The sequence below is a fragment of the Panthera pardus genome, unplaced genomic scaffold, assembly GCF_024362965.1.
Source record: "Panthera pardus isolate Hobbes unplaced genomic scaffold, ASM2436296v1 HiC_scaffold_2, whole genome shotgun sequence".
Taxonomy (NCBI): Eukaryota; Metazoa; Chordata; class Mammalia; order Carnivora; family Felidae; genus Panthera; species Panthera pardus.
The window spans coordinates 122,584,636-122,599,860 of record NW_026526765.1 but is presented as its reverse complement, the minus strand read 5'-3'; the positions used below and the strand labels follow the sequence as shown (position 1 = coordinate 122,599,860).

Sequence of the window (15,225 nt, the reverse complement as noted above, 5' to 3'; positions counted from 1 at the left end):
AATGGGGTAATAGAACGCGTTGTGTTGCAATTTGCTGTTTTGAGTCTGTTGGCGTTTTTCCACATCAGCACATGTAATTCTGCCTCATTCTTAAAGGCCAAATAGTGATGCCATGGTTTGGAAGTTCCATGGTTTATTTAACCATTCCCATATTGGTGGCCCTTTGGGATGTTATACATCATGTGCGTGCGTGTGTGTGTGTGAGAGAGAGAGAGAGAGAGAGAGAGAGAGAGAGAGAGAGATGTGTTATATAGCTATTATAAATAAATGCTGTAATATCTGTGGAGGGGGTATGAAGTTGTGTGCATTGAAGATTTTTTTTTTGCATACCAGAACTAGTGTATATCTGTAAGATAAATTCCTAAAGGGTGAATTGCTGGTTCGAAGGATAGGGTGTTGTTACTTATTAAAGGTTTCACTTAAAAACATGCCTTTATTGAAGAATATGTAAGAAAACAGAATCATCACTATGTAAAAAGAAAGGATGTTTCCTCCAAACATTAGGGAGGAATGGTATACCAATGCCTAGACAGCTTAGGTAGGCTATTTTAGTTGTCGATAGATATTTTCATGTAGCAATTATTTTTTTAATGGCTGTTGAATAAGTGTTGATGTTAGATTTTATAGAGCAACAAGTATGGATCCAGCCAGAGGTTCTTTATAGAAAGCTTTATACAAAAAAATGTTATCAGGTGATATGTTACCTCTCTGGAGGGGAACTTCTCTGAATTTTCTCGAAGTCTCCCAGGCTGGCTGAATGCTAAAATATGCATACCAAGTTTAATGTTGGAGGGAGGTGAGATTGATTGGCTGTAATATTTTCAAATAATGTTGATAATTATATAATATCCACATAAATATCCACATAGTAATGTGGATAATTAACCTGGGGATGACTTTTTAGACTTTATTACTAATGTATCAGGACAAGTTGAATATGCTTACGTCTTTGTGTTATCTTAATGTTGGGGATGGTGGCTTAAAGCACTTACCAGAATGGCATTACCAAATCATGTTGCTAAATAGTTTGCAGGATTTTAGGTTCCTCTGTAGTTTTTGTTTTTATGTCAAATTCTGTGTGAGAAAGGAAAATTAGATGCTGTTTGAAGCTCTTCATTACTCTAGGACAGGGCCTCCAGAGATAGATGATCCACCATTATTTCTTCAACTTTCACGTGCCTTTTGATGCCCTTGTTCCGTGAAAGGTGCCATTTCTGAGATATGTGTCATTGTGTCCTCCACAGAGAGGCTGCAGGCCAGAATGTTGACACAAAAGACATGCTCTAATATTCATTCATGGATTATATGAGGGCAGCTCAGGACCTGGTAGAACTGGCGAACAAACGATCCTGAATGAGGTAGGGGATGGCTAATATTTGGGAAATTGACACCAGAATCAGTGTTTGGACGATGATGAAGTAACAGTGCAGGTTATATTCTTCCAACCTGCCCCCCAAAGAAAATCAACTTAGGAAATGGTGGCACTGCAAAATGTGTTAGAAATGGTGAACAAGTTATAAAATCACAGATCTTGCCCATGTTGTGATAATTAACTCTCACGGGTCTCCTGGTGTTGCTCTGTTGTTGGGAGCATCACTACCTTCTTTAAAAGGTCAATTCCCTGCTGTTGCTAGTCCCCGGGGCTCTTGTGTAAAGTTGTCTGTGTCAGGAGTAGGTTGTTCCTAGGCGAAGGCCCGTGGTTCTGGAATGCCTGTCCTTGTGGTCTGGGCTCAGGGGTTCAGAGTAGAGGCCATTTGTTGCTTCTCAGCTGTGCTCCCTGCCCAGTCACTTTGTTTGCGACACAACTTCCTGTACTGGTGGGGCCATTCATGCACACTTCTTGCATCTGTTTCAGTAAAATTACGGAACTCATTAAGGTGACTGCCCATAGTGAGTTTTGTCTCGTCTTTATAGCCAAACTATCACTATACCCTAGCAATTTGGAGAACTTCCAGCATTTTCCATCTGATGCAATAACAGACAAATGGAAAGAGTCATTTTATTTTTACTGTTAGCAGTACCAAAGGGTGAGAGCAAGCCAGCTAGGATTTTTTGCCTCATACCCCTGGTACTGGGATGTCGTGTCCTTAATATTGTTGAATGCTGTTTATCGTTGAATAAACAAATGGTTAGGTTTGCCAACAGTAACAGACAAGCATAAATAAAGTTGGGTGAATCCTTTTACAAGAGGTAATAACTGTAGAAAAGGAAGCTGCAGTGAAATGGAGGTTTATTCTTAGCAAGGCTGTTTGTGAACTGACCCTTTGGCCTCATCCCATCCTGTCTACTTTGGCCATAATGAACCCATTCACCTCCTCCAGTGTGCTCAGGTCTTTCTCACAGGCGGCTGTCTCTTACCAGACAGTGAAGGGTGAGTAGTCAGGGATTTCTGTTTATGCTTAACTATCAATGTGATAATTGCTTCCTCTGAGTAGCTTTCTCTGACTTCCAGGACTTATTGTCTCTACTTTGAGCTTGCTGTGCTAAGTGCTTCCTCCCTCTCAGCTTGGTTTTGTAATTGCTGACATTAATGTCTGCCTCTCTCACTAGCCCCAGTGGAAGTTCTTACTTACCATTATGTCCGTAGTGCCTGGAACCGCTGGTGCTGGGTCACAGTGGGTGCTTCTGGAAGTATTTGTGGAATGAACAAATGACTATGAATGGAATAAACCAACATGCCAGTGCTAAAACTTAATGAAAACCCTAAGCCTCAGAGGATAGAGCGGCACAAAACCAGTAATTCTAAAGCTTTTTTTAGCCCAACAAACCATACCCAAAATTATGGGTATGAGAATCAAAAAAAAGTGAGGGACCGAGAATATAAATACTCTGTTTACGAAGATCTTGTTAAAAGGCCAACAAATCAAGGAGTTAAAAAAAGACACAGAGGAGGTCGTTAGAATAAGATCTGCTCTCATGCTTTTAAACTTTAAGACAATTTTATAAATTCTGAAGAAGGATATGTGAGGATGGAGGGATAAGCATGACTTCTGGCTTTGGTGATAAGAATAGTTTCAAGCAAAGAGGTCTGTATGTAAGCAAGAGAACTTTTTCCTCCCATGTCTGATACTCAGCCAAGTGACTTCTTAGTTTGAAGCAGAAAGAAAACATTTAAAGAACTTAAGGACCTGAAGTAGCCTGTGAAAAAAGAATTATAATTACAGAAATTACTATAAAAATTAGTGAAGAGCAGATATAAAAGAGGTTACCAACAAGGGTTAAATTAGTAGTAGGAAGGGATATCGGGGTCCTGCGAGTGGATAGATAGGAGGCCTACAGAGGTGTTCTAGCAGTTAAGACGAGCAGCCTGAAAATATTAGAAAGCACTAAGAAAACCTTTTTTTCCCCTGACTATAGAATTTCCCTTATTAAAACTTTCAGAAATACAAAAGAATATAAGTAACAATTGCTCATAGTTTCAGCACCCAGGGAAAACCACTATAAATGTTTTTTTTCCTTTTAGCCAAATTTTGTCTGTCTGCTGTTACTGTACAACTTAAAGTGTGAGAATTTTAATGTACAACTCAATGGTTTTTTGTAGTATTCATATAAACATGACTCAGCTCAAGATGTAGAACATTTCTATCATTCCAGAAGGCTCCCTTTGTGCCTCTTCCAGTCAATATCCGTATATTCCTTTTGGCTGTTCTCAACCCTCATATACATGGAATCTTACAGTGTGAAGTCTGTTGAATCTGGCTCCTTTTATTCATCATCATCTGTGAGATTCATCCACATGTAATATTTGTTCTTTGTTTCTTTCCTTTTCTTTCTTTTCTTTTCTTTTTTTTTTTTTTTTTGCTGGACAGTTTTCTGTTGTATATACCACAAGCTATCTGTTGTGCTGTGATGAGCATTTGGACAGTTCCCACTGTGGGGCTATTATAAATAAAACTGTTTTGAATGTTCTTATGGACTCACTACACGTTAGTCCACATCTGAGAGCAGACTTACGGGGTCATAAATACTGATATCAATAATATTTTTTCCATTGGGGCTGTTAGTTTTTCCAGAGGAAAGTTCTTTACTGTATTCTCTTCAGGGTCAATGCCAGGCTACCAGGCATCTTGTAATTAAAAAATAATAACAACTTTGAAACATACCATTCTTTCCCATGTGTCTACTTTGTTTGAGGTCTTATCTTATAGGACCACTTTCTGAAAACATGGTTGCTGGTCTTCTCATTGTATGTCTGAATGCTAATCCTGGGACTTGGAGCTTGTCTGGAATGGGATCGCCACATTGCAGTGTTCAGTGCAGTCTATTAATGGATCTTGGCTGCTGCTTGATTTGAGCTTATTTGAGGCCCTAACTTATCTTTAATAGTACAACTTCCAGTTTACATTTGACCCTTGGTGTAACACACTCTGGTATAGTAGGGTGTGTATTTCACCTGAGCAAATTTATAAAGGGAAAATGTTTATGGTGCAGAGTTCAGTATCATACCTTAAATTGAAAGCTCATTTGTGTTTGGATTATATTAAGTGTTTTGCACTAGACTGTATCAGTGTTAGGTAGCCTTTGTTTTGTTTTTACTTTGGTTGGCTTCTGTACAAACTTGGGATTCCCAATTGATTAAGCAAAGTCATGCTTTTCAAATGCCAGCCCCACGATCTTTGATCTCAGCACAGATGCTGTTTCTGTGGCTTTCCCTCTTACTGGAATTTTTTTAACTTGAAGGAAAATGAAGATAGATGCAGATTTTTATCCCTTTAAGATGACTGTGTGTCTTCAGAACACAGGGACAGAAGGAGGGGGCACGGTAGCTGGAGTGCCTGCGTGGTGTATGTTCTTTATAAGTGCCTCTTGGGATTTCCCCCCTAGACATGAAGTGATTCCTCAGGTAGAAGGAGAAAGGTACATCCCAGAAATGAGGGGGAAACATGATGGAGGGAGGAGAGAGGACACATACATTATTGAGGGTTCCAGGAAGAGAACAGCATGGGGATAGTGGGGTTAGATGCAAGTAGATAGATCAAGATGAGTCATGAAACACTGAAGTCTGAAGCTGTAATAGTTTTATACGCTTTGTTCTTTTTTCCTTCTCACGGGTCGCTGTTCTCAGAACAATGTCTGCAGACTTTGGTCCGGACTTTGCTAGAGTGAGAATGATCATTACTACAGGGTCTTGTTGGACTAATCAAGATAAAATAGTGTTTCAATGGGATTAGGCCCTTTCACAGGAGACCCCACTCCCCATATACTGAATTTCTGGAAAGCTTAGTTACGATGACTGTGTTCTTCTGTGACTTAAAAAGTAAATAATGGAATAGCCATTGGGCGAAAGGGTCAATGAGACTGAGTTCTATTGCAAACAAGCGCTCACTAGGTTTTCCACAGCCTTCTTGGTAGAAGTCTTTGCATTAGGATAAGGCGAAAGCCATTCCCAGGTCAGAGTGTGATGTCATGTTGGCAGAGAGCAGAGAAGGGAAAGAACTCTAGTTTTTTTCTGAATCCCTGTTAGGCCCCTGGAAAAATAAGAGCCTCTAAAATGAGGGATAGAATGCAGATGTCAAAATAGAGACTCTGGAGCCATTCTGCTTCCATATTATGAAGTTTGAATTTATAATCACCTCCTTCAAGTGACACACTCACCTCCTGCTGGGTTTAAGCCCCTGCTCCTATCTAGCTGTCTGTTTACCACTTTTCTAAATATCACTCTCCTTATGTTTTCCTTTTGAGCCAGTTGCCCAAGGCATAGGTTTGAGCCTCACTTATCTCCGTACCTCACTACTTAGCACAGTGCCAGGCGGTCAGCACTGTATAACTGTACGCTTGCTTGAATGTCACTCAGAGGAGTTCATTAGCCTACTATACTATTGGTTCCTAGACCTGGAAGTTCTGTAGAGGTATAAAAGGTTAGGGTAGGTTTCAGCCTGTTTTCTTTATAAACTGTTATAAAGTCATCTGGAATCCCATTTCTTTTTTCTCTTGCTCTGCTTTTCTGAAGTGCCTGCTTCACCTTAAGGCTGGCTTCCTCAGGGCTGAGAAGCCCTGTCCTTGCCAGACTTAGTGTGTGCCGGAGTTCAGGGAAAAGGGAGGCTGGGAGTGTGTTCGGAGAGCACCAAGCTCTTAATTTGCAAACCACTTCAGAACCGGTCCCAGCGGCCGAGGGATGCCATGTGTGACTGGCTTAGTCCTGGATTCCTTGAACCAATCTTGATCACAAAGGGGAAAGGGTGACCTGGACTGGGTTAGGTAGCCCTGGTCTCACCCTGGAGCTGGTACGGAGGCGAGAATGGATGGATACCTGACTGGAAATGTGACCACTATTGTGTAGGGGGATGTGATTGTGTGGGATTCATCCTGCCACTGTGGGACTTGCCAAGTCTACTGTTACTTGAATCCGGATTTTCTAGGGAACGTTTATAGTTATTTTGTTCTTTACATATGTGTAAAGTCCCTTACAAATTTATCGATTGTATGTTATGGAGAACAAGTAGTGAAATTATTAAATTTTGAGTATGAGAGTCTTCCTTCTGTTAACTTTTTAATTGGGGATAGAAGACCTCTGAATAGGTAAAAAGTTAAATATCAGTATTGCAGGTGGGTAACAGTGCAAGACAGTAAGATGACAGATAGCACGTTCATCCAGAATATGTACTTTGCATTCCCCAGTGATACTTTTAATCTGAAGTCCTTGGAATGTCAGGCACTGCAAGGGTTGCAGGGTTGATGGAGAGGAGATACCGGCCCACCAGACTTCAAGCCCAGTCATGAGAATGGTTAACGAGTGTTTGGGGGCTGGGAAGCAATGGCCTGTCTCACAGAAGCAAACCACCAAGAACAGGAACCTATACACACAAATGTGGGGGTTCCTGGTGAGCCCTCCAGGGTCCTGGGAGCCTGGATGGTCTGAGGAGATGCTCAGCATCCTGTGTAGAGAGCTCTGCCCTCAGTCCAGTGAAGTCTGGACACACCATTCAACTGCTGAGAGCCGTGGGTCTTTGGTGGGTCATTGCCGCAGTGCTTCTTGTTAGAGGAACCAGTGTGGCCCAGCCCTGGTTGGGCTGGTTCAGCCTCCACTGGTCTGACTCAAGATTAGTGCCGTTAGACTTTCTGCCTTCTTCCTAGAGCTATGTATGCAACCACATTTGTGGACATTTGAGAGAATTAAAAAAATAAAAAATCCTATTCTTGTACCAGGCATCATGCTAAGCTCCAGGGTCATAGTGATGATCCAAAGGTGACCTGATCCCTGCTGTCACAGCCTATGCCTAGTGAGGAAGGCAGGCAGAAGGCATATAACCAGGTACATAACCTAATTAGTCAATTGTGGGAATGGTGAAAAAGAAACAATGGGCAAAACTGAAGGTTTACAAGAGGTTTGAGATCCTTTAAGGGATTTTGTAAATTTATTCTTGGGTTGAAGTTTTTTTTCTAATGACTTCCACGGATTAGATGAGAATAATTTTCATTGTTTGTCTCTTAGGTACATTCTGCAGGTCCCCGATGAACCCAGGGAACCCTCCACCGTATCCGGGCCCTGGTCCGACGGCCCCGTACCCACCTTATCCACAACAACCAATGGGACCAGAGGGCTACCCTCCAGGACCTATGGGGGGACCCTACCCACCTCCTCAGGGTTACCCCTACCAAGGATACCCACAGTATGGCTGGCAGGGCGGACCTCAGGAGCCTCCTAAAACCACAGGTACTGGGAGTTGGGTATGTGTATATGTGTATGTGGGTGTGCATGTGCACAGTCCCATGTCACCAAAGGAAATGTTTGCATGTTTTCTTTGGCAGAGAAGGCACGCTAGCCTTTGTGTGCTGTGGTTGACGTTCCCAAGGCTTGGTGACCGCTTAAGGTAGCTTCTAACTCCTGAGAAGGACTTCTTTCTCAGGAGGCCTGCATCAGTTCTTTCTACTTCCTCTATGTCTCTTATCCCTCTGGGGCTGATGACTTCCTGGTCGATGTGTTTTCTGATGGCCCCTTTTGGGGTACCAGTGGGGGAAAGTACTGATTGGGTTCTTGCCCTGACACCCAGTTTCGTATTTTAGATTTGGCCTGCTGGGATTATTTTCATTGTTGGTTTGTTGACCTCCAAGTCATCCTCTTGTCCCTACTCTTGGGTTGATGTTCTTTGCTTAAATGTTCTCATAATTCTCTTGAACTTGCTAGCTGAGTTTTCAGCAGGCCTATGAGTCCTTCTGGTGTGCTAGAACAGTGCTACTCAAAGCTGACTCTGCAGATAAGTGCCAGTCTGTGAATGTGATAAGTACAGAAAGTACGAGTAAACAGAAGAACTTGTAGAGTAATTTGACATTGCTGTGACATTCAAGCAGGTGATCTTGCATTTTACAATACGTGTCAATCTATGGTGGATTAGAAAGGACACATCTTGAGAAGCACTGTGCTAGATGTCTTGGTGACTGTTAGAACTGTTGTATGACCTTCTGGTTTGCTCTTTTACAGTGCCTTCAGCTTTTTAGATTAGCTAATTCTTAATGAGTGCTTGTGTGCCAAGTGGTCTCTTAAGAGCTTTACGTACATTAACATTTAATTCTTGGAACAATCTTATGAGGTTGTTCCCATTTTACAGTGAAGTCATTGAGTCCCACAGTGGCATACGGACTTGGCCAGCTAGAAGGGGCAGATTCCAGATTCGAATCCTGATGGTTTGGCTTTGGAATCTGTGCCTATAACTTTTTTCTCCAGCTGGATGATTTTAGATTTATCTATAACTGCAGGTACATCCATCAGCTGAAGTGAAAGTGTGTAGTCCATTCTGTCAACAGCTCCTATGAAGAAACTGTTTCTGATTCAAAGGAGGGGAGGTCTTCTTAGTTATTCTTAACCTGTGTCTGGTAATCAGTAAGGACTTAATAAAGGTGTATTGAATGGGTAGGTAGCTGGATAGATAGCTAAGCAGAATCTAAGTCTGTTTATGGTTCAGAATTTTGTTTGTTTTTTGTTTTTTTTACTGTAGAGATTGTAGTAAAAATATCTTTTGTTTTTCTTTGTTGGGAAACCAGTTTTTTGAAAACCATGTGATTGGAGGTGACAGGTGCTTGTGGGAATGAGGCTTACCAAGGAGTATACTTGCAATACATTTGGGGTCTCCTGGGATGATATTTAATGATAACAACTGTAACAACTAGTATTTCTGAAGCCTAGTACCTAGTACTGGCCTCATGTAACTTTCACAAGAGCCCTATAGCTTTGGTCCCATGTTACAGAGGTAGAATCTGAGGCTTGGAGAGGTTGTGTGTCAGTTATCCCTCGTATAACATACCACCCCAAAACTCAGTGGCTGAAAACAACAGTGATTTATTCTCATGATTCTGTGAGTTGGCTTCGTATGATCTCTCCTGGGGTCACTTAATTCAGCTGTCAGCCTGGTCGGGGCTGGTATGTCCCAGATGTCTTCATTCACATGAGTAGGGCCCTGGTTTACTTCCACGAGGCCCCTCTCTACCTGTTGTCTCTCATCTACCCTGGCTTGTCTGCATGGTGGTTAGCTTCTAAGGGGGTGAGCGTACGATCTTGCCAGCCTTTTCATGTCTAGGCCCAGAAGTGGTCCACCATCACTTACCATATTCTTTTGTTCAAAGCAAGTCACAAGGCTGGCTGGATTCAATAGGAGGGGAAATAGATGTCATCGATACCCTGCCCCCCGCCCCCCCGATTTGGTAACAGCTTTATTGAGAGATATAGTCGGGAGTTGTATGACCATCACCGCTAATTCCAGAACATTTCATCACCCCAAAGAAAGCCATATCCTTTAGCAATCACTCCCATTTCCTTAACCTTCCCCCTCCATACATCTGTTTTATCTCTGTAGATTTGTCTGTTCTGGACATTTCTTATAAAATGAATCCTATAATATGGCCTTTTATGACTGGCTCTTTCACTTAGTGTAACGTGTTAAAGGCTCCTCCACGTGTGTCAGTACTCCGTTCTTTGTGTTGCCAAATAACACCCCATTGTATGGATATATCACATTTTCTTTATCCATTCATGCTTGGGTTTCTACTTTTTGACTGTGGTGAATAGTAAGTCATGGCTATTATAAACATTCATGTAAATTAAACTCTGTCTCAGGAGGAACAGCGTGTGAATGTAGAGCAGGAGGAATTGTTGGTGACCATCTTGGCAGATGGTTTACCGCTTTCCATTCTGTACCCAGCAGTTTATGTCTTCCCCAGCCCTCCCCACGCACAAAATACATCCATCCCTTCCAAGACCAGCAGGTGGCTCATCAGTCATTACATCCACTTCAAGTCAAGGGTGTCATCATCTGGTATCTGTAAGTAGACGGGGCCTCTCACCTGCCACGCTGCTCCTGTGACTGCCTACCCTGCATTTCTGCTCTACCCCACCCTGCACACCTCAGAGGTGAAACAAAATGTCACTCCTCTATGAAGCTTCCCCTTTTGTATCCCACCTCTATGGTAGAAGTAACCGATCCCATGTGCTTCAGCTGCAGCCTATACAGACTTCTTTCAGAGCACCTCCTCTCTGAATTAAGTTAATTTTTGTCTTCTGTCTAGTTTACCTCCTTAATGTCTGAATTCAGTCAACTTAGCTGGTGCCGTCTTAGTGCAGGCTTTCAGCATTTGTGTTACGTTTCGCCAAGGTTCTTAAGACTGCAAGTGACAGCATTTCAGCCTTAAAAATTAACCAACAGTAGAGGGTTGCCAGAGACCTGAGTAGAGGCTGCAAAATGACAGATAGTGACCAACACAGACACAAAAAAGGGACTCTGAGAGGACAGAGATGACACAAGGAACAAAAAACCTGTGAGAAAAAGGGGGGAAAATATCTCTAATAGCCTTAGATATGTGGGAAGATAAATCTTAATGAAATAAGAGTAGGGATGCTATATAAAAAGGAACTCAGGAAACAAAAGCATTTAGCCAAGAAGACTGTGAAACCAACCTCAGCCCAAGGAATAGGTCCAAAAGGCTCATTCAGATAGCTAGATCTTGCCAAACCAGAATTGAAGGCTTTTTGCCACAGGTGAAAAGTTGACATAGTGCTATGTAACAACCACCCCAAGTTAGAGATTCTGTAATTTGGAAAGGGCTTGGGTGGAAATCTCTGCTCCCCATGGCATCTCCTGGGGCTGGAACATAGAGGATAATCGAGGCCCTTGGTTGGCTATGAGATTTATGAACTCTCCTCTTGGCTCTATACAGCATGCCTAAAGGGGTGCTCTTGGGTTGGCTTGCATCTGCAGTACAGAGAAGCTGTGTGGTTTTGCAGAAGCTTCAGAAGGGAGAGGGTTGTGGAAGCATGATGGCAATCTGACTGCAGTCAGAGGGAGAGTCAGAAGATACCCACACTTAGACGCTACTATCTTTACGTGTGTTCCTAACCAGTGCACTTCTTCACTCCTATGGGCTTTGTTTCACACTTATTTCCCTTGAAAGTTTCATTTAAGTTCAGCCATATTCTGTCAACTGTTGCTGTTTTGGTGAAATCTTGTACTTCCGGTTCATTATAACAACTAATTTCTCTTCCAAATACCAAAAAAACCCCACGGAACCCCACATCTGATGTCTCTGTTTCCCTCTTCTCCTCCACTTGGCCCCTCAGTGGGACTAAGTTGGGCATCCTGACAACACAGTGGCCTCAGGAAGTGGGACTCCTTCAGTGTCCGTGTGCAAAAAAAGAGAAAAAGGAAACAGACTTTAGTTAATTTCTAGTTTTGAAACAGTTGCAGACTTAAAAAAAGGATGCAGAAATAGTACAAATGATTTCACCCAGATTTCCCCAAACCTTACATCACTACCGTGTAACGATCCTGCCCAGGCCCGGAAGACTCACAACAGCACTTGGATCCCGCTCCATGGCCCAAGCAGCCATGGGTCTGTGTAGGTGGGATTCAAGGGGGGTGAGACAGAGTTCAGTGCTTGGGAGGACAGTGGCAAAGCCACACTGCAGAATGACATATGTGTTGGGGGACCTTTGCAAGCCCTACAGCAAGTCCCAGTGGTGATAGGTAGACTCCTGTTCAGGGAGGCATTCTAACTAACAAAACTGCTGGTAGGCTCTTGTTGACCGTGCCGTAGTTACAGAATTGTTCAAAGTGAAAATTTAAACAAAACAATATCTCCGGTCTTAGAAAATCGATTTAAGGAAGATTTCTGTGAATTGGTGAGAAAGTCATGAAAGAAGAGACATTTTAAAATGCTGCCACCAAAATCAAAATGACACCCCCTCAGATACCTCAGATCATCCGCAGTGGAGGTCCTCAGGTGCTCGCCTGGTTACTCACCTTCCAAGCTCATGGCAGACCTTGGAGTCTCATGTGGTCCTTTCTGCTTAGCCCTAATGTGACCTCACAATCCTCCTTACCACGGTGCCCTAGGCAGTGGCTGTGAATAGGCTTGAATCCAGTTGAATTGGATGAGATGAAGCCTCTTAACCATTCCTTGTGAGCTAACCGCCTCCTTTTAGAGAGATTCAAACCAAAGCCCAGAGAGGTTTAGTGACTTGCCCAGAGTCAGCGAGTTCAAGAAGGATGTGAGTCATGATTCCAAGCTAAGTGCTTTTCCTCATTTCATCCTAGTGCTATGGGCCCGCATGTTCCACAGCAGTTCTCAGACTCCCACGTCAGGAAAATACCTACCTTTGCAGCCCATTCCATACTCCCCCGCTGCCACCCCACCCCACCCCCAGCCACCACAAACAAACACAAAAACCTGGTAGTTTAGGGCAGGGCACCAGATTCCTAGTAGTAGGCAGAGACAAAGTGGATTATGATTAATCTGGGTTCAGATCCCCTTATTAACACCGGGACCTGAGCAGGTTACTTAACCGCGGTGATCTTTGCATGCCTGCCTCCCCTTGGAAGCGTCCCAGAGGCTTTCTCTCCATCTCTGCCTCCCACAGCACCTAGAGAAGTGCTGCCACGTAGTATGTGCTCAGTAAATGTGTGTTGGTGGAATGGAAATGCTGCCATTTCGAAAGGTGATTGTGAATTCAGGTGAGTTGTCTGGGTCCCTTTCCCTCTGCGCTCCTTCCCATGCTGTTTACCTCTTGCGAATCCAGATATTGGGATTTTATACATGTTCTTCTGGGTTAGGACTGTGATATCAGGCAAGGTATTGATTTAAAATGAAAGAAATTCTATTACAGCAGAGTCTTTGGGATGTCCCCATGGAGTTCAAAATCCCAATTGGCCTTTGAACTGGGTTTCTAGGCCTGCAAATCAGGAACTGAAAGTGACCTTGTTACGGTTCTTTGTAATTTGAAGATGCAAAAGGAGAGTGTTTGTTCCAGGAGTGCCCTACTGGGTCATTGGCCAACCAACTAGAAGTTCAAAGTGGCCTCTCCTTTAGTCCAAGGTCAGCAGTTGGGGGGAGGGTGGTGATAGAATGGCATATTTCTCCTTCTGGATGCTCTTCTTGGTGTCTGACACTGCTCTCATCAGTCATCGTGAGGATAGGAAGGAATTTAATGGTCTGGCATCTCTGGCTAATTGACTTCAGGTGTGGAATTACAGCCTGGTTTGTTGGAGCCTTTAAGCCTTTTTTCATCAGAAACTCCGATCGGAGCGTTTTCATTGCCCTGGGAAGCCTTTCCAGCCTAAAGTCCAGCTCAGAGCCGTCTTTGCCAGGTATCAGATGACAGAATGTCCCAGCGAGGGCGCTGCCTGGTGCCACCAAAAGCAGCACTGGCTTAGGAATCTAGGTGGAGTGTCTCTCATTTCCGGGGCTTCGGGCTTTTTTCTGTAAAGCTGGGATGACAGGACCGTGACGTAGAATAAAGTAATACGCTTTGTACAGTTTATGGCACGTTTGTGGGCAGAGAGGAAGTTTAGTTTTCTCCTTCAGCCCACGTAAATTTTCTGAATTTTTGCTTATGGGTGGATGGGGGTGGTGAAGACAGGAAGCCTTCAGGGGCGAGGTGGGAAAGCCAATTGGTGAGTGTCACTTGGGTCTCCCCTGAGCATCCACACTGGCCTGAGGCACCTGGGACAACTCCTGAGTCGCCCTCTGCAGTCATGGCCACATGGCTGGTCTCCCTCCCTGCTCTCGCTCCTGCTGTCTGCTTTCTGTTTGTTCAGACTCCCTAATTGCTTTCCATGTCACTCAGAGTAAAAGCCAGAGACCTTCCAGTGACCAGCAAGGCCCTCTCAGAGCCAGCTGCCCCCTGCACCCTCTGCCCCGCCCTCTCCGGCTGCCCGTTCGCTCACCAGGTCCACTCCCCTCCAGGGCTTTGCCTTTTCTCAGAAATCTAAAGGGATATGTTCTCGTTTCTCGTAGTCTGCAGGCATGTAGTCATAGAGGCCGTCCAGCTGCCTCCCTTCACCCTTTGCCTAAATGGGCACCCCACCCGGGCACTGTCTATCCCTGTTCTCATCTCCTTTCCCTATGTAATACTATTATGTGTTCCTTGGCTGCCTCTCTCCTCCTGCTGGAATATAAGCTCCTTTATACATACATATATGTACAGCCCCTTTGTTTGTTAGGTTCACTCCTCAAATAGTTCCTACTATTTGTGGAATGATCGAGTGTCCTCTTCCCCCCTAACATCCTCTACCTGCTCAGGTGTCTTGTGAGTCATTCTCCTTTAGGCCTTACCTGGGGTTCTTTTAGTCCTCGTCTGGGGAGAATCCTGGGCGTGGTCCTGAGAGCCACTGTGTGCCGGGCCTGGTGCTGAACGTTGTATACCCTTTATTGTTTAATTGGCCTGACCGCTCTGGGAGGTGAGTCCTTTCAAAGGAGGGGTTTTGCCAAGGTCGGAGCTAGTGAGTGGTGGGGCATTCTCATACTCACTTTCACTGGGGCCTGTCTCTGCTTCACCGGCTCTGCTCGAGGAGAGGTGGTCCGCGCCAGTGGGCTCTGCTCCGCCGCTGCCTTCATCGCCTGAGGTCTGCGCTCGGCGTACTTGGTGCCTCTTTTGTGCTTCTTCCTTGTTGGTCTCCTGGTTTATCTTGGCCTCCTGGTTCTTCGTGGCAAGAGTTGGCTGCCTTACAAAACACTCCTTTACATCTTCTCCTCAGTTTCTCTTTGTTTAGCCCGTTTAACCTTTGTCCTTCCTCTCACATCTCTTAGCCCAGACCCTGGGTAATTCGTTTGAGTCTTCTGGTGCCCAAATGGTGTTCCCATGGAATTCCTTAGAATGCTTTTGTGTTTCACATGGGACTGGGTCAGCGTCTTTAAGACTCGAGCCAGGCCAGGGGTGCCTAGGTGGCTCAGTCAGTTGAGTGTCCAACTCTTGACTTTGGCTCAGTTCATGATCTCACGGTTTTTGGGATCTAGCCCCAT

The 15,225-nt window shown here is 44.1% G+C and overlaps 1 protein-coding gene and 1 long non-coding RNA gene across 7 annotated transcripts in view; one reads left to right on the top strand and one right to left on the bottom strand.

Moving 5' to 3' along the window:
* CYSTM1 (cysteine rich transmembrane module containing 1) overlaps positions 1-15,225 on the top strand; it is a 76,627-nt gene that overhangs the window by 25,475 nt on the left and 35,927 nt on the right. For 5 of the 6 annotated variants that reach the window (XM_053907425.1, XM_019424238.2, XM_053907427.1 and 2 more), the window contains exon 2: positions 7,433-7,654. In XM_053907425.1, coding sequence (XP_053763400.1) covers positions 7,433-7,654 — 222 coding nt within the window. Of the gene's footprint in view, positions 1-7,165; positions 7,253-7,432; positions 7,655-15,225 lie in introns of those variants that run through there. The other variant, XM_053907428.1, reaches the window with a different exon arrangement.
* LOC109252163 (uncharacterized) lies at positions 11,100-12,569 on the bottom strand. The gene is made up of 2 exons (XR_002073871.2): positions 12,228-12,569; positions 11,100-11,597 (listed from the first exon to the last, which is right to left on the bottom strand). It is a non-coding gene; the product is annotated as an uncharacterized LOC109252163 (long non-coding RNA).